Here is a 24192-nt window from a genome sequence, read left to right as displayed (position 1 = left end):
GTGACACCCTCTACCCCGCATATCATAACTCAATAAATTTAAATAATATAACACTTAATAAATCAAACATGTTTAAAGAGTATCACATTTTTTAACAAACATAATCAACGGGAATTACAAAGAAATAAATCTCAAAGTTTTCAAAGTAATTTTAAATAACAATAACACCCTAATCTAATCTTATCTACGCCCCGATGTCACAAGTCCTATCAGAGCATAGCCCATAAAGAAGCCTAAGCTTCACCACCAACATCCTCAGCCTCATGCTGATAATCACCTGTGTAACGGTCAGAGAAGAACAACACAAAGAAAAAGGGAGTGAGAAAACATCTCACTCGGCTCACAGTGTAGAAATATATACCAGATAGCCAAACACAAACAAAATATGTATAACATAGATTAATAACAATATCACATCTTACTCATTCAAGGCATATTCATTTGTCATATGACATCAAAAGACACATGTATGGACACGGACTACATTTTATCATGCATGTGGCGCCAGTCACTTATCACGTAGTATATTGCCGCTAGCAATACACAAAGAGTAGTCTAGGAGTACATGCCGGGACACAACCTCTGCGCACTCTCACTAGAAGGACATACTACCAGAGTCTCGTCGGGATAGCTAAGCCGCGCAAGATACATCCCATGCACACAATGGGCGAGACTGGGACTTCCAAACCGAGCCATCCCCAAGGACTGATCCCCACAGCTTTTACACTAGGGGGCCTTCTCTGGCGGCGTATTCCATATCGTACCCTTATCACTTTATGCAAATGATGCATGTCAAACAAGACTCTATGCATTCTCATATCACTTTATCACTTTCCATGGTCATTTCTCTTTATCACATTTCATATCTCATTGTCACATTATCACATTATCTATCTCATGGTCAATCATATCTCATGGTCATTTCACATCATATTTCATCATCACATCATATCATTAGAAACATCACATTCACATTATCATATCATATTCATAACTTTCACAATCATAATCTCAATAGAATTTCTATTCATACACACATATTAACCAAGCAATTAGAACATACAAACAATATAACATACAACAAACACAGGATTGGGGGCCAATCCCACTACCCAGCATACAATCCCACACCCAGAGCGAGATTTCTCACTCCCCCCCTTACCTGGATAACAGGCACTGAAACTAAAGAAGAGCTTCCTCCTCTAGGCTCCTTCTACTAGGGTAGAACCACCTCCTATGGATTCCTCTAGGTCTTCAAAGAGAAGAAGAGGAGAAGAAGAGAGTATAAGAGAAGAGAGAATGAGAATTGAGGGATGGTTTGCAATGGAGAAGTGAAGGGCTATTTATAGCCTTCAAGACACATTAAAAAATGGAAAATAATGAAAAAATCTTAGACAAAACTAAGTGGAATGAATTAGTGAGATGAATTATTAAAGTTGGTGGGATGAATTAATGGAGTTGGTGCCATGTTCTTTTCCTCACCGACTTTAGCTACTGATTTGGACCTTATAGACAGCCGAATCTGAAAATATTTCCTTCATGAAAGTTGTAGGATTTTCTCTTATCTTTCCATAGCCACCAAGTTTGTATCATTTGAACAACCACCGACCAAGTTATACCCCACAAACCGAGGCTTGCCAATCAGTCCAGCGAGAAACAATTGTATCAATCAAATTCCAATTTTGACCTCCTAAACGACCGATTTTGCAAATGGCTATTTCTGTAAAAGTTGTGCGTTTTTCTCTTAGATTTCCATTGACACCAATTTTGCATAATTTGGACCATCACAGCCCAAGTTATGCCCTAAACACCGAGGCTTGCCAATCAGCCCAGCGAAAAACGGTTTTAACAAAGAAAATCACAACTATCTAATTAAGCCCAATAATACACATATCTTTCTAAAGCCTACAATTAAGCATAAATGGAGTGTGAATTAGTTACAATTGAAGTAAAATATAATCACCAAATCATGACTAAATAATAATAATAATAATAATAGTAATAATAACCATTTTGAAAACTAGGGTGTTACAATTCTCCCCTCCTTTAAGAAATTTCGTCCTCGAAATTTACCTGAAAACAGGAATGGATAATCTTCTCTCCCCTTGCTTTCTAGTTTCCATATAGCGCCTTCTTCAAAGTTTCCTCCCCAAATAGCCTTGACTAAAAGAATTTCCTTACCTCTTAGTTTCTTTACCCTCTTATCCTCAATCCTCAAAGGTATAGTCTCATAGGTGAGGTTATCCTTTAACTGAATGTTGTCGGATTCCACAATATGAGATGAATGTATTTTCTAGGTTGAGAAACATGAAAGACATCATGAAGATTTGATAGGGATGGAGGTAACGCAATTTGGAAAGCTACATCACCAATTCTCTTAAGGATCTGGTAGGGACCAATGAATCGTAGAGTAAGCTTGCGAGATTTAAGTGCTCTACCAATTCCAGTCCAAGGAGTTACTTTAAGGAATACATGATCTCCTTCTTTAAACTCAAGGTCTTTCCTTCTTTTATCATGGTAGCTCTTCTGCCTACTCTGTGATGCTCTCATTTTCTTTTGGATTGTCCTAACCTTTTCAGTAGTTTGTTGAACTATTTCAATTCCTAATATGGCACTCTCTCCAGATTCTGCCCAACACAAAGGTGTTCTACATCTCCTACCATACAAAGCCTCATAGGGTGCCATCCCAAAATCTAGAGGTGAACCTAGGATCTCTATCCGAAACTATACTAGTAGGAACCCCATGCAACCTTACAATCTCACCTATGTACAACTTGGTTAACCTTTCCAAAGGGTATCTAATGTTAATGGGAATAAAATGGGCAGACTTAGTTAATCTATCCACAATGACCCATATAATCATCCAAGTTCTTCCATGTCCTAGGTAATCCTACTACAAAATCCATCGAGATGCTATCTCATTTCCACACAGGCACATCTAAAGGTTGCAGTAAACCTGAAGGTTTCTGATGTTCTCCCTTAGCCTTCTAACATACTAAGCAAGCATACACAAATTCTTCTATCTTAGGCCACTGGAATATTTTCCTAAGGTCTTGGTACATCTTAGTGGCTCTTAAATGGATGCTAAGAGTACTCTTGTGTCCTCCCTTTAAGATCATCTTTCTAATTTCAAGATTACTAAGCACCCAAATTTATTCTTGCACCTCAAAACAACATCAATTCCAATTTTTTTTTTTTTTTTTTTTTTTATTATAAATTTTAATCATATTCCTACTAATCTTTTCCACTTGGTTCACTAAAAAAGATTCTAATCTCATCCATTAATTCACTAGTTATTTTCAACCACAGTCAATTCAATGTTCCTAAAGGTAGTCTCACACATCAATCATAAGTCCCTAAATTCTCCAATCAAATCCAATCCTTAAATATATTAGTGATCATCGTAATCAAGGCATCTGTCATAATATTGATATTACTTCTATGATCATCTGTAAAGATCAAGCACCTAAGCATGTTATACATATCAAATCACTAATTTTACTGCTCCATCTTCAACCAATTCAAACCCCTATCCATCACCTTATTCTATAGTCTCATATCTTGTTACCAATATGAATCAACTAATTGTATTTCTCCAATTTATCTCAATGATCCACTTGTTACTCGAGTCACACCTAGTTTTTCACCACTAGGAGTAATCTCACAAGTCAGACTTAAATCCCTAAAAAGATCCTTCTTTCTAATCATAAGGAAAAATATAAAGGTTTCCTACTCAAAACATTGGTTACCACAATGGCTTTGGTCAAATAACCAGTAAGATCAAAATCTTATTCCTTAAAAATTTCTAACTATCTCTTTTGGTCAATAGATATTTAAAACTTTTATGATCGCTAAATACCTCAAGCTTAGAATCATATAGGTAATGTCTTCAAATCAAGGTCATGGGTAAGGTAATTCCTTCTCATAAATTCTCAATTTTCTAGAATCATAAGCTACTTATCTGTTTCTTCTTGCATCCACACTCTATCCAATCTTATCTTAGAAACATAACTATGTTCCACAAAAGACTTACTAAAATCTAGTAGTATTAACACTAGTCAATCTTGCCTTAAGAGTTGGAACTACTCTCATACTTACTATCCCACATAAAGACAATACTCCTCTTAGTGAATGTAGTTAAGGGCAAAGCTATCTTAGAAATTCCTTCAATAAATCTCCAATAATAATAAGCTAACATCATAAAACTCTTATCTTCACTAATTGGCTTAGATATCTCCCCACTTAAATACAACTTCTACCTGAGACATATCCATGTTTACCTTAACTGGAATTTACAAGAACTAGAAAACTTATCTTATACAATAAAAATAATAAATAAATCAATCAATCAATCAATAAATAAGATAAAATAAAATAGTAATACTTAACATACAACCGTCTTGAATATATCTCCACCTTCAACTACAATATGATCATATCACACCCTAAGATCAATCTCACTAACCACACGACATTCACCAATTGATCCCTAAGGTAATCTATCAACATATCAACATACATGCTTACTAAATCATATTAGAATACCAACTTTAAACCTTCAAATATACCATCGATAAGCATGTACATGAACAAACTTTATCACATAGCATTATACAACCTTTAAACAACCTCTCAATCCTTATGCAAACACCCCAAAACAAAATCAATTCTTATCCTTGCATTGCCTAACGATTCAAAAATATCATGAAACCATACATATCCCTTCAACAATGTTTAAAGAAAATGATACCTAGAGAGTTATACTTATTCAAATGATCTCAAACCTATCTCAAAATAAAGATAGAGAATAAGCTACAACTCCTACGAAGACATAGAATTCTAAAAAGATCATCTTCTTAGCTACAAATTTCAAAAACCGCAGCAGATATATTCAGCGCTTATAACTAGACCTTTGATCACCAAAGTAGCTATAACTAGAGTTCTATACCTCCGTTTTACCTGATTCCAGTTCCATTAGAAAGATAACGTCCAAAGCTACTACTTTTGTGAAGACCATAAAATCTGATTCTGTCAATATGATACTCATACAAGCACAACAAAATTTTAACGAAAATAATCCCCATATTATACAGCAATAGTGTACTAACATTTCACAAAATACCTCAACCATTCCAAACTCACTCCTTTCCACCTTAAACTCATATTCAAGCTTTCCATTACAATCCTAGACCAAAACAGCTCACATATTTAGTGCAAAGGACTTAGAGAATAATATTCACATATTACCTAAACCATAAAAGTTAACATGAAGCACCAATACTCAAGGAACGTTTCAACCTCTCATCAAAATATCAAAACTCCAATTCTCAGATACAACCTCCTTGGATTCAATCGCTACTACTATAGATTCCTAAATTTCATTAATCGTAAACTTTTGACAAATTAATGTCTCTCCTAATTCTAAGGTCTCAATAGGCTTTATCCGTACTATTGGTACATAAGCTCACCATACGAGTGATACTACTCAACCACTACTTCTTACGTAAGCAAGAAGTATCAAACAAATAAGCAATTATGAAAAGAGCAATTAAAAATAGCATCATCAAATTATATCATGTCTATCAAACAAATCCTGAGAACACAATGCACACAACATAATCAATCATCATATTAGCACATCAATCAACTCATCACATTATTAATCTACCAAACAAGCATAGTAGACTCATAACTCACGGTCGATTAGATCGACTTGCTCTGATACCACTAAATGTGACACCCTCTACCCCGCATATCATAACTCAATAAATTTAAATAATATAACACTTAATAAATCAAACATGTTTAAAGAGTATCACATTTTTTAACAAACATAATCAACGGGAATTACAAAGAAATAAATCTCAAAGTTTTCAAAGTAATTTTAAATAACAATAACACCCTAATCTAATCTTATCTACGCCCCGATGTCACAAGTCCTATCAGAGCATAGCCCATAAAGAAGCCTAAGCTTCACCACCAACATCCTCAGCCTCATGCTGATAATCACCTGTGTAACGGTCAGAGAAGAACAACACAAAGAAAAAGGGAGTGAGAAAACATCTCACTCGGCTCACAGTGTAGAAATATATACCAGATAGCCAAACACAAACAAAATATGTATAACATAGATTAATAACAATATCACATCTTACTCATTCAAGGCATATTCATTTGTCATATGACATCAAAAGACACATGTATGGACACGGACTACATTTTATCATGCATGTGGCGCCAGTCACTTATCACGTAGTATATTGCCGCTAGCAATACACAAAGAGTAGTCTAGGAGTACATGCCGGGACACAACCTCTGCGCACTCTCACTAGAAGGACATACTACCAGAGTCTCGTCGGGATAGCTAAGCCGCGCAAGATACATCCCATGCACACAATGGGCGAGACTGGGACTTCCAAACCGAGCCATCCCCAAGGACTGATCCCCACAGCTTTTACACTAGGGGGCCTTCTCTGGCGGCGTATTCCATATCGTACCCTTATCACTTTATGCAAATGATGCATGTCAAACAAGACTCTATGCATTCTCATATCACTTTATCACTTTCCATGGTCATTTCTCTTTATCACATTTCATATCTCATTGTCACATTATCACATTATCTATCTCATGGTCAATCATATCTCATGGTCATTTCACATCATATTTCATCATCACATCATATCATTAGAAACATCACATTCACATTATCATATCATATTCATAACTTTCACAATCATAATCTCAATAGAATTTCTATTCATACACACATATTAACCAAGCAATTAGAACATACAAACAATATAACATACAACAAACACAGGATTGGGGGCCAATCCCACTACCCAGCATACAATCCCACACCCAGAGCGAGATTTCTCACTCCCCCCCTTACCTGGATAACAGGCACTGAAACTAAAGAAGAGCTTCCTCCTCTAGGCTCCTTCTACTAGGGTAGAACCACCTCCTATGGATTCCTCTAGGTCTTCAAAGAGAAGAAGAGGAGAAGAAGAGAGTATAAGAGAAGAGAGAATGAGAATTGAGGGATGGTTTGCAATGGAGAAGTGAAGGGCTATTTATAGCCTTCAAGACACATTAAAAAATGGAAAATAATGAAAAAATCTTAGACAAAACTAAGTGGAATGAATTAGTGAGATGAATTATTAAAGTTGGTGGGATGAATTAATGGAGTTGGTGCCATGTTCTTTTCCTCACCGACTTTAGCTACTGATTTGGACCTTATAGACAGCCGAATCTGAAAATATTTCCTTCATGAAAGTTGTAGGATTTTCTCTTATCTTTCCATAGCCACCAAGTTTGTATCATTTGAACAACCACCGACCAAGTTATACCCCACAAACCGAGGCTTGCCAATCAGTCCAGCGAGAAACAATTGTATCAATCAAATTCCAATTTTGACCTCCTAAACGACCGATTTTGCAAATGGCTATTTCTGTAAAAGTTGTGCGTTTTTCTCTTAGATTTCCATTGACACCAATTTTGCATAATTTGGACCATCACAGCCCAAGTTATGCCCTAAACACCGAGGCTTGCCAATCAGCCCAGCGAAAAACGGTTTTAACAAAGAAAATCACAACTATCTAATTAAGCCCAATAATACACATATCTTTCTAAAGCCTACAATTAAGCATAAATGGAGTGTGAATTAGTTACAATTGAAGTAAAATATAATCACCAAATCATGACTAAATAATAATAATAATAATAATAGTAATAATAACCATTTTGAAAACTAGGGTGTTACAGGCTTCCTTATTAAGCAAGTGATTTGGACATTCAACCTTGGTGGATTTGAAATTTGTTTGAGTCATCTAAGCCCAAATAAGTCCATAGTTACACTTTACCTAAACTACTAATTACACCTTCCAAAGAAAAAACATAAGAAAATTTTTTTTTATACAACTTGACCCAAAATACATGGTCAAAAAAATATCCTATACAATATGTACAAGGAGACTAAGCAATTAAAAGAACATATACTCTAGGGTCATTATCTTCTTTAGTAGTTTCCTCCAATCTCCTTACCATAGACCTTATCAAAGGCCCTGTGTTATTCACAAATGGTACTCCATCAAGTTTCTTCACAAGGATTTGAAGCTAACGAACGTTTGCTTCGATGATGATTAAATGGCATAGGTAGTGGAGCAATCTAGTGACATTTTCCTAATTTAAGGCTTCCATCTTACCTCCTTTTTCTAGTCAAGGATTTGGATGCCAGAGAAGTCATTGGTGTCAAAAACTATGAGCAACGATGAGAGTGTGAGGAGAGAGTGTGACGTTCATGAACTACTTGAGGTAGATAAGAAGCTTCAATAGTTTTATGATGATTAGAAGGAAAACATCATCGTTTAACTAAAAACCCACTTAAAAGAATTATAATAATTTCACATAATATTCACAAGGACATCAAATCAATGTTAATTATTTAAACAGGATTAATGAATTTCAAACATTGATGCTAGTTAAATAAAAAAATTGAGACTAAATTGACTCACTTAATATTAGTAAAACTAAATTGAAACAAAAAATAAATAAAGAGACCGAAAGAATAATTTAGCTTGTAATTTATATATTTAAACACAATATTTATTTATTTATTTAATTTATTATAAATTTTTATATATTAAACACAAATTTATATCTTATGCGAAAATATTTTTAGAGACTTTCATCAATGAGAAAGTTTGTATGGACTCTTTTAACTTCTTATCTCATTCAATTTTTATTTATCATAATTATTTATTAATTAAATCTTAATACTTCAAATGAATTATCAATTAATAATTTTTTCTACAATATAAATTATTTATCCAAAATCTAAAATTTAACTTATATGTTCAAAATATCAATTTATACAAATTTTAAATATAATCTATATATTCAAACATAATAAATATATATATATATATATATATATATATATATATATAATTTATTATAAACATCTATATGTTAAACACGAACCTCTATTTTACAGGAGATTTTTTTTAAAGACTTTTTCTTTGTAAGAATTCTTTTAACTTCTTATCTAATTCAGTTTTTATTTATCATATATTATTTATTAATTAAATACTAATATTTCAAAATAAATTATCCATAAATAAAAATGTATTTTTTTATTTATTATAAATTATTTATAAAAAATCTAAAATATAACTTATTTATTTAAAATATCTATTTATATAAATTTTAAATATTATATATATATATATATTCAAACATGGTATTAATTTATATATAAAATTTATTTATATATAATAAATATATTTTTGTATTGTATTGACTAAATTACTATAAATTATAAATTTTGATTTTTCATCTAAGATGTTAAAATTTAATTTATAAATAATTATGATAAGTAAAAATTGAATTAGATATGAAGTTGAAAAATTTATAAAAACTCTTTTATTCAAGAAAAATTATTAAAAATATTTTTATATAAATAATTCTTCATATTTTATATATAAATATTGATTATTTTAAAACAAAATTCATAGAGACAAAAAACGTCCCTTTTATACTAGTATATATTAAAATAAATTAAAATTACAATTAATTTATAAAAAAAGAATAAATACAATGCTCCCATGTAACATCTACTTACATGACATAACCTTTGTTTATAATATTTTTATAATATAAAATAGATTAGAATTAATTTATTTAATGTTGTATAATATTTTATAATTGCTATAATTAAATACATTAATATGTTTTTTATGAAATGAAAAACAGAATAAAAATTATAAATTGAATAGTATAAATTTAAGGATAAAAATATATAATAAAAAAGTGAAAAGCAAAAAATAATTACTAAATGATATCTATAAATGTTTCATTCAAATTTTCTAACAAATTAAATTAAACCGAATAGAACTACTTTATAAGAGTGATGTGATTGGTTTGATTCTTTTCGCAAAACAATTTAATTATTATAATTTAGTTGAATTTAATTTTAGATAAATTTAATTTAGTTTTTTTATATATATTCATTATATTTCAGTTTTAAATTTAAATTTAGTATAAATGATTTTAAAATTTTATGAATTAAAAATAAATTAAAAAGTTATTGAATATTTATTTAAAAATTATTAAAATTTAATTTATAAATAAAATGTGAAATAGATAAAAAGTTAAAAATGTTCTTAAAAATTTTCTCATTTGAGAGAAATTTTTACTCATTAATTTTTTTTCTTCTAAAAAGACTTTCACATCGTATTTAATATATAAGGATTCAAATTAAAATTAAAATATAATATTCGTATTTATTAAAAGAGAGTAATTTACAACTTCTTAATTTGGTTACGAGGAGAAGGATTCTTAAGCCCAAAAAGCTCTTCAGATGGATGCAGGCTTCAACTGAAACGTGAAAAATGGGCCTCAATATGTTTGTGAAGAACCTAAGGTCCAATAGTGGCCCAATGGGATCTTAACCCTACCCTTTATATTTCTTCTTCTTCTTCCCAAACCTAAGAGGGTTTAGTCGCCGGCCAGAGCTCGCAGCAGCAGGAGCACCACCGTTCACTTCTTCCAAAATGGGTATTTTTCGTCTTTCTCTCTTCTCCCTATCTCTCTCAAAGCATAATGAAGCTGATTCATATGACTCTCCGCAGGTATCTCTCGTGATTCCATGCACAAGAGGCGCGCCACTGGTGGCAAGAAGAAAGCTTGGAGAAAGAAGAGAAAGTAAATTCTTCTACCTTATTATTATTCACTATATTCAGTCAATTCAATATTTTGTGTTTCATCATTTGTTTTTATTCGATCTAATCAAAACCAGAGTTAAAACTCATTATCAAAGGGTTATCATAGTGAAACCCTAATTTTTACTACAGAAGTTGTATTTTTCCCAATTTAATTTTCAGACGAATGTTATGTGTTTAATGGGTGTGTGTTTGCTTGCAGGTACGAGCTTGGGAGGCAGCCAGCGAACACAAAGCTATCGAGCAACAAGACGGTTAGGAGGATTAGGGTTCGTGGTGGGAATGTGAAGTGGCGTGCTTTGAGGCTTGACACTGGTAACTACTCTTGGGGGAGTGAGGCTGTGACCCGTAAGACAAGGATCCTTGATGTGGTGTATAATGCATCCAACAATGAGCTGGTTCGGACTCAGACATTGGTCAAGAGTGCTATCGTTCAGGTTGATGCTGCGCCCTTCAAGCAGTGGTATCTGCAGCATTATGGTGTTGATATTGGGCGCAAGAAGAAGAGTGCTGCTGCTTCTGCCAAGAAAGAAGGAGAGGTACAATACTGTATGTGTGTGTTAATAATATATGTGTGTCGCATATAGTTCTCTTTTAGATGCTTTCCGAACTAAACAGTATGTGGAATGTAGGAATAGCCTTTGTCATTGTTGGTTGTTGGAACTTGGAAGCTTTCATCTTTCCTTTATTGTGTGGTTTATACTTCACTTTCAATATGGCTATCCAGTTTATTGCTCAGTTTTATCTGTAGGTGCTTTGAGGACTATAATTGGTTATGATGCACTTTTTTGCAATTCCACTAAATCTCTATTTTTTTAATAACAAATTAATCTGTATGCACTGCAAATGTGGAACTTTTTTACCCAGGCATTTTACTACGTAATTCTTTTAATCAATATCATGTGGTGACAGGATATATCCTTATTGGATGTCTGTGTAATCATGTTGTACACTGATGGTGAATATAACTAAACTCATTTTAGTTTTGAATTATTCAGTGGCTGTAAAGTCTCAATGCAAAAAATATATATATAAAATGAGTTCAGGAACTGAGTTGCTGCTGATGTTATATGAAATAGTTTAATTTTTAGAATTAAAATATGGTTATTGTTTTTTTATCGACTGTTATTTTTTTTTATTCAAAGAAAATAGATTCTGTTTTTCTTGTTTGCATGATGATAACCTTAGTCTGTTTCTTTACGTCATTCATCTTTTTCTTCAAACAGGATGGCGAAGCTGCAACTGAGGAGGTGAAGAAGAGTAACCATGTTTTAAGAAAGTTGGAAAAGCGTAAACAGAACCGGGTGCTTGATCCTCACATTGAAGAACAATTTGGAGGTGGTCGCCTTTTGGCCTGTATCTCATCCCGACCTGGCCAATGTGGCCGTGCTGATGGGTATGTTAACTTTTGTACTCATTTAGCTATCAGAGATAAGTACATGCCTTCCTGTAAATTTTAGAATTGTTTTTTCATAGTTAGAACAATTATCCCATTAGCAAAAGTATATAAACAATAATATAAAGAGCTAGAATTTAAATCATGATAGGGCAGCCTGAAAAAAAAGAAACTTAGTTTATCAAATGTTAAAACATTGTGTTATGTTAAGATCTCCATACGGTTGTGATTCGCTCTGTGGAAAGGAATTGCATGACATGGACATGTATCAGTAGTGTTGTTCCTTATTAGCAATGTTGTCATCTAATCTGTATGTTTGGTGATGCTGACTTCAAATTTAAATTAAGAGTTTGTTAGATGCTCACTTGTAAGGTTTACTGGCAAAAGGAACTATAGTTGAAAGTATTGTCAAGGGAACAATTTTCTTTAATTTTAAATTTAATTGTTCTGACTGTTAATGTCTTGTGGATTTTTGGCAGATATATATTAGAGGGTAAAGAGCTAGAATTTTACATGAAGAAGCTTCAGAGGAAGAAGGGAAAGGGTGCTGCTTAAGATATTCTCTCTTCGAACTCGAACAATCAGATGATCAGTTTTGCCAGTAGCTCTACTTTCTTGGGCGGGAGGGTTGTATGGGTTGGTTTAATTATAGCCAAAGTAACTTTTAATTGTTTACTTCATAGTGAGTTCTGTTCAAGTTGATTATTAAACTAGCAACTGTCCTTGGAATTATTTTCATTTGTAGTTTAATTTGGAAACTTAATTATGTGAATTCTTAAAATGAGTGTTTCTTTTTGATTTGTGATCTTAGCTTCCCGACGAATTGAATCGTACATTGAGACAAAATATCATTCTACAGAACTACAAGCATGTTTATTATTACTTGCAGTGTAGAGAAAGAATGGTAAAAATATCATTTTACTTACAAGTGACCATTTTATAAAGGCATTAAAACAGACACAATCAATGTATTTAAAAGAAATAATGTTAGATTAGATTTACATAAGAATTCATATTACTACATGAAGTTACAGTTGGGATTTTTATTCTGAACACATTCCCGAAAAGAACAAAAGACAAGAGAAGAAGGAAGCTTAGGAATTACACCATATGAGAAAATGATGAATCTTGCACCTCGATGTCTATAATCCATAATCCACCATTTCAAGGCGTAGCAAGAGTGAACTTGAGGTAATCTTCGGTTTCCAATTGTCAAAAACTCTGCATTTATTTTGGTAGTACAGTGCTGAAAAGGAGAGAATCAAAGAAATAAAACTTACAATTCAAGTTCTGGATTTATCTGCCCTTATGTGAGACACTAGGCCAAGCATCACTTCAATAGCTCAGCTCAACAAGTGATATCATTCTAACCCTTGGTTTATAATGATGAGTCAGACATCCAAAAACCTTGAAAGCCCCTCTTACAAATCTTCACATAATGCTTTCCTAAAATTTATGATTGCACGAAATTGAATTAAAGCATTGAAATTTGGGGAGAAAAATATACACTATGCTTCAACCATGAACATTAGAAACCATCAACACCTACCAATTCTAAACCGTAACTATTGTTGAATGCCCGTACCAATACCTTATATTTTCTTATTGTTAGACAATTTTATCCCTAACTTCTACGAGTGATGTAGAGAAAGAACAATAAAACAAGGACTAGAAGAGAAAAAAGGAGGTAAAAGTAATCAGATTAGGAATTAGAAAATTTAATGCTTACTTCTTTTTATCGAAAAGAATTAGCCAGTGAATATCATTCTACTATTATAAAAGAAACATAATAATAAAGAAGATAATTCAAAAGAGGGAAAAAAAATCTGATTGATGTATTTTTTAAACTAACCTTTTTATAAATACATATACTAGTTGAATAATTATACAAAAAGAAGATAATAAAAATATAAATAATAATAATGTATGTTGAATATGGATATTCACTGATTAAGTCACTAATTATTATTCATTAAATCTATAGAGTTATGAGAAGAATAAAAAAAGTCACCTTTTATTTCCAAAGTTGGATGCCTTATGATTTCTAACGCTCCGAGAGACGACTTGTGTTGGTTATTTCTCGAGGTTTGCGATAAAACTTTGACCAAATACGTACAAGGGGCACATGTTGGATGATCCAGTGTTCTTGTCCTTCACTGGGAGCAATGTGCTGCTCAAATTCAATTGGCATATCCAAGACATGAAGAACTTTAAGTTTCTTTAAGTGTTGAATGCCAGAAGGTGCTGTTTTGAGTTGGGGGATGCTTGTTAACCAAAGCTTTTCCAAAGACTGCAGTGCTCCTTTGTCAATGAAGATGGAATTCAAGTTACGCAAATATTTGAGCTCTAGTTCCTGTAGTTTTTGAAACCCTCCATATCGAAAAGGCAAAGTTTCACCTTCATAAGCACGATCGCCAATAGAGAGGAACATCAAACTCGGCAAATCCTTTAGAAATTCCAAAGGATCATTAGTTAAGTTGGAGTACACCAAGAAGAGTTTCACAAGATTTTGGAGTTGTGGAATCCAATTTGGCAAGTTTCCTAAGTTTCCATGCAGGTAAAGCTTCCTAAGCATAGAGAGGAGCAACATACAGTGCAAATCAATTGCTTCATTTTCATTCTCTGTATAAATATATAGTTTCCCGAAAAGTGGCATCTCATTTATTGAGGAACATAGAGTCTTTCCATATTCTCCCCTAAATTTATACATCCTTAGATCCCTTAATTGCCTTAGCTTTGCTAGAACTCTAATCACAACTCCATCATCATCTATACTCAGTAAACTTAATTTTTGTAGGGATGTCATGCCACCAAGACTATCCTTCAATTGAATGGAAGATATAGTATTAGCCAAAAGATATCGTAGCTTTCTAAGCTTGCCAATCTCCTTTGGCATCTCAAACACAAGTGATTGTCGTACATCCAAGGTCTCCAAGTTTTGGAGCTTACCAATGGATTTTGGTAGACTTTCTACCCATGTTTTCTTGAGGCTCAAATACTTCAGGTGGATTAAATTTCTCAAATTTTCAGGAACATAAAATAACCGAGAATCATCAAAATCAAGTACCTTCAATAGCATGTATTTTGTTGGGATACTCCTTACAAAGTGTTCAGATAATCCATTATTTGAGGTAATTAGAATGGATAGTGTGTGAGCTTTCAATGCTTCCAATTAAATCATTGGAACATGTTGCTATTGTTAGGCGACGAACAAGCCCACTTGACACTGATTGATCATGTTCACCAATATACCGACAAAATCCTATATCCTTGATTTTTCCAAGGATCATTTCATGTAGTAAGTGTAACGTCTAGTCGTATTAATATTAACTTCAATATTATACGTAAATAATAATAATATACTTTATATAATTAATATTATTATACATAAACCAAAATTTTATTTTTCATACCATCGCTTACATATAGCTCTTTATATTTGCATCATATCTTAAACAAAAAAATATATTTATAATAATGTACATTCTTATAATCTACTTATTTTCTACACTAATTATATGATATTTACATATTAGGTTGATATAAGTTCACTATTTGGTTAACATGATTGGTTGGAGGGAGATAAAAAGTGACTACTATTTGATCATCTATGATAACAGGATTTTGCTGGGTTGGTGAAAACGCAAAGGTTGATAATCCTATTCCTTGAAATGTAACGGCATTTGCAGATGCGTCCATGACCCAACTGGTACCCGGAAAAACTGCAGTAATAACGGAAGTGAAAGGGCCTCATAGGAGTAGTAGATCTATCTATTTTATGATATATTAATTTTTTTTTCACAACAAGAAATAAGGAGTGAGAACACTTATTAAATAAATATAATTAAAAGAACAAGATTATTTATAGTAACATAAAAATTAAATAATAAAATTTGAATTATTTTAATAGTGACTAGTCAGGATAAATGAGCATTATTGTAATATTAATCAAATATCAACAGAATATTTTACCATAAATGCTTACTCATTTAAATTCCCAATATCAAACCTCCAGCTATAAATAATTCAAACTATAGAACAATATTTATGAAGATAAATACATGAAGAAATAATAATAAGACAGGTTTAAAATATCACAACTATATCATAGTTGATTATAAAATATATTTACAATAAATATATTTACGTAAAAGGAATATATTAAAAATATCAATGATATAAATAATTAAACAATATAAAATATGAACACCTTAATAATTATTATGGATAAAAATAACCATAGGTTAAACAAATAAATGAGGTTAGGGACACCTCACTAGATAAATGTACAAAGAAAATAACATAAATAATAAATATAGTAGTAGGTAAAATTTTAAATAAACAAAGTTCTCCTATGTATAACTGCACAAACCATTAAACCATTTCATTTTATATGTCTATTACCTTATAATAAGTTGTTTTGTTATCTAATTATCAAAAGATATTATAAATAATTATAATATAATTGGATATTATACATACATATATATATATATATATATATATATATATATATATATATTTAGTTTACTGAATATAAGATTTTATAAAATAAAACACTAGTATTTTTTTATTTTAATTATACTAACTAAAATTTAAGAATTTGATTTAAAATAATAATAAAATTATAAATATTTGGTGATTCTATTTTATTAATTAAATCATAATAATTATATAATTAGGAATAAATATTTTATAATTTTATTTTACTAAAAATGTTGTAATAAAATTTTGATATATATAATGAAAATATTATACTTATTCTCTATTATATATATATATATATATATATATATATATATATATTATCATAACTAAAACTTTCAATTACATTTAATAATAATGTTGAGAATATTGTTATCTAAAAACATTATGATATTACAGTAAGTCATGAACACGATATCCTTTAATTTTTCCATCAATGGTAAATGAACATACTTGCACCAAACTTCTAAGGATCAACTCTGTTAAATATTGTTGTGCAACATCTTCCAAAGATTTTTCTCTTTCAAGTTTGACAAATCCTTCAGCTATCCATTGCCTAATCAATCTATCAAATTTAACCTCAAAATCTTGGGGATACATTCCAAAATACAACAAACATGATCTGAGATTGTACGACAAATCATCATAACTTAAACCTAAAATTTTTGTTATACTAGTTAACTTGGAATTCCTTTCCAACTCCATGTTGGGAAAGAAAGCAGAAACATGTTAATAAAACCAGCCATTTAGGCGGATTCAGCCATGTAGGCGGCAACAAATAAATAAAACTAGCTAGATGATGATAGATAAAGAAAGAAAAGAAAGTAGACAACACAAGAATTTTACGTGGTTCACCCTTACACTAGGGCTACATCCACGGGACCAACTCCGAAAATATTTTATTACCGCCTTCCACAAATTGTGGGAATACAGAACTCTTCACTCAACAAACACTCACTCTACAAGAGGAAACTTGTGTTTTTGAGTAATTTCTGAGTTGATTTACAAGTGAAATGGGGAGGCCTATTTATAGTTGAAGCTTCAAGGACAATCTCGTAAATATCCTAAAGCTTAGGGGCAAAATCGTAATTTTCCCTTTTGATTTTTTTCACCAGCACCGAAAGTTGTTTGGCTGGTTTTGGTGGCTGGATTCTTCTACAAATCTCCCCCTCCAGCCACAGTCATCCCGACAAGCTCGATACATCGTCTGAGCTTTTCTCTGGTCACATTCTTTGTTAGCATATCAGCAGCATTTCTATCTGTATGAATCTTCTTTAACTGGAATAACTGCTTTTCAATGGCCAATCTAATCCAGTGATATCTTACATCAATATGTTTGGTCCGAGAATGATACATAGTGTTCTTGCTCAAGTCTAAAGCACTTTGACTATCGCAATAAACTATGTATTCCTCTTGCTTCAACCCTAATTCTTGAAGAAATTTCTTCATCCACAACATCTCCTTTCCAGCTTCAGTAGCCGCAACATATTCTGCTTCAGTTGTGGATAAGGAAATGCATTTTTGCAACTTAGATTGCCATGATATAGCTCCCCCTGAAAAAGTAAATATATATCCTGAAGTGGATTTTCTATCATCAAGGTCTCCAGCCATATCTGCATCTGTATAGCCTTCAAGAATTGGTTTGGCTCCTCCAAATCTTAAACACAGTTTGGATGTTCCTCTCAAGTATCTCAAGATCCATTTTACTGCTTCCCAATGTGTCTTCCCGGGATTTGATAAATACCTACTCACGACGCCAACAGCATGAGCGATATCTGGTCTTGTACACACCATAGCATACATTAAGCTTCCGACTGCTGAAGAGTATGGAATTGTTGACATTTTCTCCTTTGTTATTGGACATGATCTCTTGCTGAGTTTGAAATGCCCAGCAAGTGGTGTAATGACAGGCTTAGCATTTTTCATATTGAACCTCTCTAGAACCCGTTCAATATATCTTTCTTGTGATAACCACAATTTTCCTGCTTTCCTATCTCTGATGATGTCCATTCCTAAGATATGCTTTGCTACGCCCATGTCCTTCATGTCAAATGCCTTTGACAATTCTACTTTTAGATTTTTGATCATTTGAACATCTTGGCCTACAATTAGCATATCATCCACATATAGGAGAAGGATAAGGAATTTACCATTTGGATATCTGTTGATATACACACAAGGATCTGCATCTGTTCTTTTGAAACCTTGACTTTTTATGAACGAGTCAAACTTCTTATACCATTGTCGTGGAGCTTGTTTTAATCCGTACAAGCTCTTTTTCAACTTGCAAACCATATCTTCTTTTCCTTTGACCTCAAAGCCTTCAGGTTGCTCCATATAGATCTCTTCATCTAAATCACCATGCAAAAAAGCTGTCTTTACATCAAGCTGCTCCAACTCCAGATCCATGCTTGCTACTAGTCCTAGTATGACTCTGATAGAACACATTTTAACAACTGGAGAAAAAATTTCTTCAAAGTCAATACCTTGCTTTTGGCTGAAACCCTTTACCACGAGTCTCGCTTTATGTCTGACTAGCTTATCACCATCTTTCTTTAGTTTGAATACCCATTTATTTTTGAGTACTCTTCTTCCTTTTGGCAGCTGTACTAATTCATATGTATTGTTCCTTTTTAAAGAATCCATTTCCTCTTGCATTGCCTTCACCCAGCAGCCTTTGTCTTTATGAGACTGCACTTCTTGGAAGCTTTCAGGCTCTCCCTCATCAGCAATGAGGATGTATTCAGAACTGGGGTACTTTGTAGATGGTTGGCGTTCTCTGGTAGATCTTCTTATTTGTGGTTCTACTTGCCCAGAGGTATAGGATGGCTCCCCCTGCTCATTAGCCTCTGTATCAGGTACAACAACTTCTTCATCTATGCTTTCTTCATCCCCAAAGACTGGCTCTTCTGTCTCATATTCTGGTTCTTGGGTTTGTCTTCCATCAGTGGCACATTCTGATGGAACATGAGATGTTGGATTAACACCATCTTCCATAGGTTTTGCAGCTTCCCCACCTTTTAGATCTTCTATCGTCTCGTGCTCATGGAATATTACGTCTCTGCTTCTGACAATTCTCTTCCTTTCTGGATCCCATAGCTTGTAACCAAATTCCTCATTTCCGTATCCAACAAAAACACAAGGAATGGCTTTATCATCCAGCTTTGATCTTTGTTCCTTTGGCACGTGCATAAATGCTTTGCAGCCAAAGACTTTCAGATGAGAGTAACTTACTTCTTTTCCTGCCCAAACTCTCTCTGGAATATCAAAACCCAATGGTACTGATGGTAATCTGTTGATGAGATAGACAGCAGTCTGTACAGCTTCTCCCCAAAATGGCTTTGGTAGTTTAGCCATTCTGAGCATACATCGTACCTTCTCCACAATTGTACGATTCATCCGTTCTGCAATGCCATTGTGTTGAGGTGTGCCAGGAACAGTTTTCTCGTGACGAATACCATACTTGGAACAATAATCTTTAAACTCCTTTGAGATGTATTCTCCACCATTATCTGTTCGGATACACTTCAACTGTTTTCCTGTTTCCCTTTCTACCATGGCATGAAACTGCTGAAAACATTGGAATACCTGACTTTTTGCTTGTAGCAGGTATACCCATGTCTTTCGTGAAGCATCATCAATAAATGTGACAAAGTATTTATTGCCACCAAGTGATTCTACCTCCATGGGACCACATACATCAGAATGTACTAGCTCCAACTTATTCTTTTTCCGATTGGAGCTCTTTTTGAATGATACTCTATGATGCTTACCGAATACGCAATAATCACAAGGGTTCAAAAAATCTCCTTTGGCTTGAGGAATAAGGGACTGCTTGGCCAAAAGTTGTAATCCTTTCTCACTTATGTGCGCCAGTCGTCTGTGCCATAAATTAGGTGAAGCATCATTTTCCACTGCATTTAGTTGTCCTTTACACACCTTTACATATGTCTTGTAAAGCGTGCAACATAACTTCCCTTTTGCTACCACCAAGTTTCCCTTGGTGAGTTTCCATCTGCCACCTTTCATGGAATGTTCATATCCTTCCTTGTCCAGCACATTCACAGAAATCAGGTTCAAACGTATATCTGGAATATGCCGCACATCTTTCAGTATTAATGTGCACCCAACACCAGTTTGTAAGTGGATGTCACCAATTCCCACTATTTGTGAAGTACTTTTGTTCCCCATGTTTACGTGGCCAAAATCTCCTTTTCTGTAGGTGGTAAAGTATTCCCTCTTGGGAACACAATGGTATGAGGCAGCCGAATCGATAATCCATTCCTCATCTGGTTCTGCAATATGACAACACTCTCCTTGATTACATAAGAGTGTTATTTCATCATCACTGGCTGATGTTGTTGCTGCAGTATTTCTGTCATTTGCCTGATTCTTGTCCTGGATCTCCTTCTTCAAGAATCTACAATTTTTCTTGAGATGGCCTGGCTTGCCACAGTTGTAGCAACTGCGTCTTTCCCTGGACTTGGAATGATCTCTATGGCCTCTTGGTGTTCTGCTTTTACTTCGACTCCTGCGTTCTGTGACAAGAGCATGAGTCTCATTTTTGGCAACATCTCTTCTTCGGATCTCCTCATTGAGTATGCTATTTCTAACCATATTCAATGATACTTTGCCTTCTGGTGCATAATTACTTAAGGATACCACTAAAGTATCCCAACTGTCTAGTAATGACCCCAAGAGTAGCAATGCTTGCATCTCATCTTCAAGCGTTAAGCCTGCTGAAATTAGTTGCATGACTAGGCCTTCGAAGTCATTCAGGTGCTCCGCTACGGCTCGTCCTTCTTGTAGTTTCAAATTCATGAGCTTTCGCATCATGAATATTTTTGATTGAGCATTCTTTGTCTCGTACATACTCTCTAGCTTCTTCCAAAGAACTTGGGGATCTGTTTCTTTGGACACTTGATTATAGAGAGTAATATCCACCCATTGACGGATGGTACTTAAAGTCTTCTTCTTTAATTTCTTCCAATCACCATCGGACATCTTTTCGGGCTTCGATCCATCGCCTTCAATTGGATCGTAAAGGTCCAATAAATTAAGACGATCCTCCATCATTGACTTCCACAATGAATAATTTGTTGCCGTCAATTTCACCATGGTGCCTGTGTTGCTCTCCATGACTTATCTGCTTCTTCTCGAATCGCTTCTGCAAACTTCTGCCAAATTGGTGATGAAGACCAATTTGCACTATTCACTATTCACGTAAATAGTATTTTTTTTTTTCACAAAATACTATTACTTGAACAGTACTCTCGCCAGCTGTTTAGCAGAAACAACCGGCTCTGATACCAGTTGTTGGGAAAGAAAGCAGAAACATGTTAATAAAACCAGCCATTTAGGCGGATTCAGCCATGTAGGCGGCAACAAATAAATAAAACTAGCTAGATGATGATAGATAAAGAAAGAAAAGAAAGTAGACAACACAAGAATTTTACGTGGTTCACCCTTACACTAGGGCTACATCCACGGGACCAACTCCGAAAATATTTTATTACCGCCTTCCACAAATTGTGGGAATACAGAACTCTTCACTCAACAAACACTCACTCTACAAGAGGAAACTTGTGTTTTTGAGTAATTTCTGAGTTGATTTACAAGTGAAATGGGGAGGCCTATTTATAGTTGAAGCTTCAAGGACAATCTCGTAAATATCCTAAAGCTTAGGGGCAAAATCGTAATTTTCCCTTTTGATTTTTTTCACCAGCACCGAAAGTTGTTTGGCTGGTTTTGGTGGCTGGATTCTTCTACACTCCAGACTTAGATTTTGACTGAACAGATTCCATTCAGTTGCACTTTTCTCTTTTCTTGATAAAACGCCACCAATGGCCACAATTGCTAGAGGTAAACCTTTACACTTTCTAACAATTTTAACAGATATATCTACAAGTTCTTTCGGACAACATCCATCAAAATCATACTGAAATGCTTTTTTATAAAACAATTCCAAGGATTTTTCTTCAATTAAAGGTTGCAGCTCATGCACATAAATAAAAGAAGATCTCCTACAAAACTCCGCAACCTTCTTGTACCTAGTTGTAATTAATATTCTACTTCCATTTTTATCATCAATTACAACAACTTCAACGTCATCCCAAAAAATTTCATTCCATACGTCATCAAACAGGATAACATACCTCTTTTCATGCAAGTGGTTTCTCACTTCATCTATCAATGACCTTCGATCCATTGTAGAAACATGTGGAGGATTCTCCTTTTTTTCTTTGCAAAATTGCTGCAACATATCCCTTAGCAATCCTTCTACAGTGTAGGATTGAGACACTGTAATCAATGCATGGCAATCGAAGCGTCCAAAGACCTCCTTGTTGTCAAAAACTTGCTTGGCAAGAGTTGTTTTTCCCAATCCTGGCATTCCTACCACAGAGATGACAGTGCGCTCTTTTCGTCCCCCTATCAACCAATTTTTCAACATATCTCTAGGGCCATCAAAGCCCACAACCTCATCTTCCCTGATAAACAAAGGATCCATTCGAAGTTTGTGCCATGTGACACTTTGATTTCCTCTACAACTGTTTGGTCTCGGTTCTAAAGGAAATTGGCTTTGGAAACCATATCTTTCACCATGAACAAGTGATTTAACATTCCGAATCTTATAAGCTATTTGAAGGCGAAGGATCAGAGTTTTGATGTAGTCAACGGCCTCACAGGGTAAAGTTGCACATCCATGATCATCAAGTTGTCTTTCCTCACAGATCATATATTCATCGATGACATCTTCCATGCGAAAAACTACTTCTCTCATCTGCTTCACCCTTTTTTTGATTCTATCACGCCTATTGTTATCTTTTTCAGCTTCAGCCACTTGATCAGCATCATTGATGAAATCTTGAAAGCTCTCCAGTTCATCTTTAGTGTCTTCAACTTCTTTCTGGAGACCTGTCAGCATATTGACTACTTCCATAAATTTTGGAAGCACATACTGACCAGCCAAGGACATTGCAGTTTCTGCCATTTAGCCTAGTTCAGTTTTTTGCTTTGTGGTGAGTGCAAAACTCTATGTTCTTCAACATTATATATAGCCAAGTCTGTAGACCATAATATGGAAAGGACTATGAGTTTTCCTTCCTCGTTGTTTATTATTTATTCAGCTAATTTATAGTGTATACAATTGTTTAAATGGATCATGCTTTTCATTGTAATTGGTTGTACCAATATAAAAGTGACACGTAATATTGGTGTCAGTTATAATTTTGGCATGGCCTCATTCCTTTGTCCAAAAACACTATAAGGGTAGGATCTAGCGGAACAGGTTTTTTTTTTATAAAGATTTATTGGAATTACAAATACTGTACTAAAATTTGAATATAAGATCCTATGCATTACTTTCAACTCTGGTGGTAACACAAAATCAAGGTTTGAATCTTCATTTAAAAAAAATGTCCATATTTAGTCGGGTAGTTCCTTGAACAAGATCATACACGTAAGAAACTAAAAGTGTGAAAACTAATTATGTTGTGAATATTGTGATTTAGCTGATCTGTTAATGTAATTAATCAATAATTTTAGTTATATTGTTTATGGAGGACGTGCTAGATGATTGTATCATTT

General features: G+C 33.6%; 1 protein-coding gene, 2 long non-coding RNA genes and 1 pseudogene across 3 annotated transcripts; 2 read left to right on the top strand and 2 right to left on the bottom strand.

Annotated features, from left to right (window-relative positions):
* Positions 1-91: 91 nt before the first annotated feature.
* LOC145954400 (uncharacterized) lies at positions 92-7691 on the bottom strand. Its single transcript, XR_014431612.1, has 3 exons — positions 6896-7691; positions 2074-6010; positions 92-277 (listed from the first exon to the last, which is right to left on the bottom strand). It is a non-coding gene; the product is annotated as an uncharacterized LOC145954400 (long non-coding RNA).
* Positions 7692-10404: 2713 nt separating this feature from the next.
* On the top strand, positions 10405-12925 carry LOC109789828 (small ribosomal subunit protein eS8). Its single transcript, XM_020348864.3, has 5 exons — positions 10405-10560; positions 10635-10707; positions 10927-11263; positions 11951-12120; positions 12600-12925. Exons 1-5 carry the CDS (start codon positions 10557-10559, stop codon positions 12673-12675), a joined length of 660 nt encoding a protein of 219 aa, XP_020204453.1. The 5' UTR covers positions 10405-10556; the 3' UTR covers positions 12676-12925.
* A 1212-nt stretch (positions 12926-14137) lies between these two features.
* On the bottom strand, positions 14138-23596 carry LOC109789836 (disease resistance protein RPM1-like; annotated as a pseudogene).
* Positions 23161-23973, top strand: LOC145954399 (uncharacterized). Its single transcript, XR_014431611.1, has 2 exons — positions 23161-23292; positions 23437-23973. It is a non-coding gene; the product is annotated as an uncharacterized LOC145954399 (long non-coding RNA).
* The last annotated feature ends 219 nt before the right edge of the window (positions 23974-24192 follow it).

This window comes from Cajanus cajan, chromosome 2 (genome assembly GCF_000230855.2).
Source record: "Cajanus cajan strain Asha chromosome 2, NIPB_CcT2T_4, whole genome shotgun sequence".
Taxonomy (NCBI): Eukaryota; Viridiplantae; Streptophyta; class Magnoliopsida; order Fabales; family Fabaceae; genus Cajanus; species Cajanus cajan.
Note: the sequence above shows the minus strand (reverse complement) of the source record. Positions and strands in the feature narration are given on the sequence as shown.

What these genes read in the sequence shown, in the direction of transcription:
- LOC109789828 (XM_020348864.3), top strand. An exon ending in CTGCCAAGAAAGAAGGAGAG is followed by an intron (nt 11,264 to 11,950) that starts GTACAATACTGT and finishes TTCTTCAAACAG; the next exon opens with GATGGCGAAGCTGCAACTGA. An exon ending in CAATGTGGCCGTGCTGATGG is followed by an intron (nt 12,121 to 12,599) that starts GTATGTTAACTT and finishes GATTTTTGGCAG; the next exon opens with ATATATATTAGAGGGTAAAG.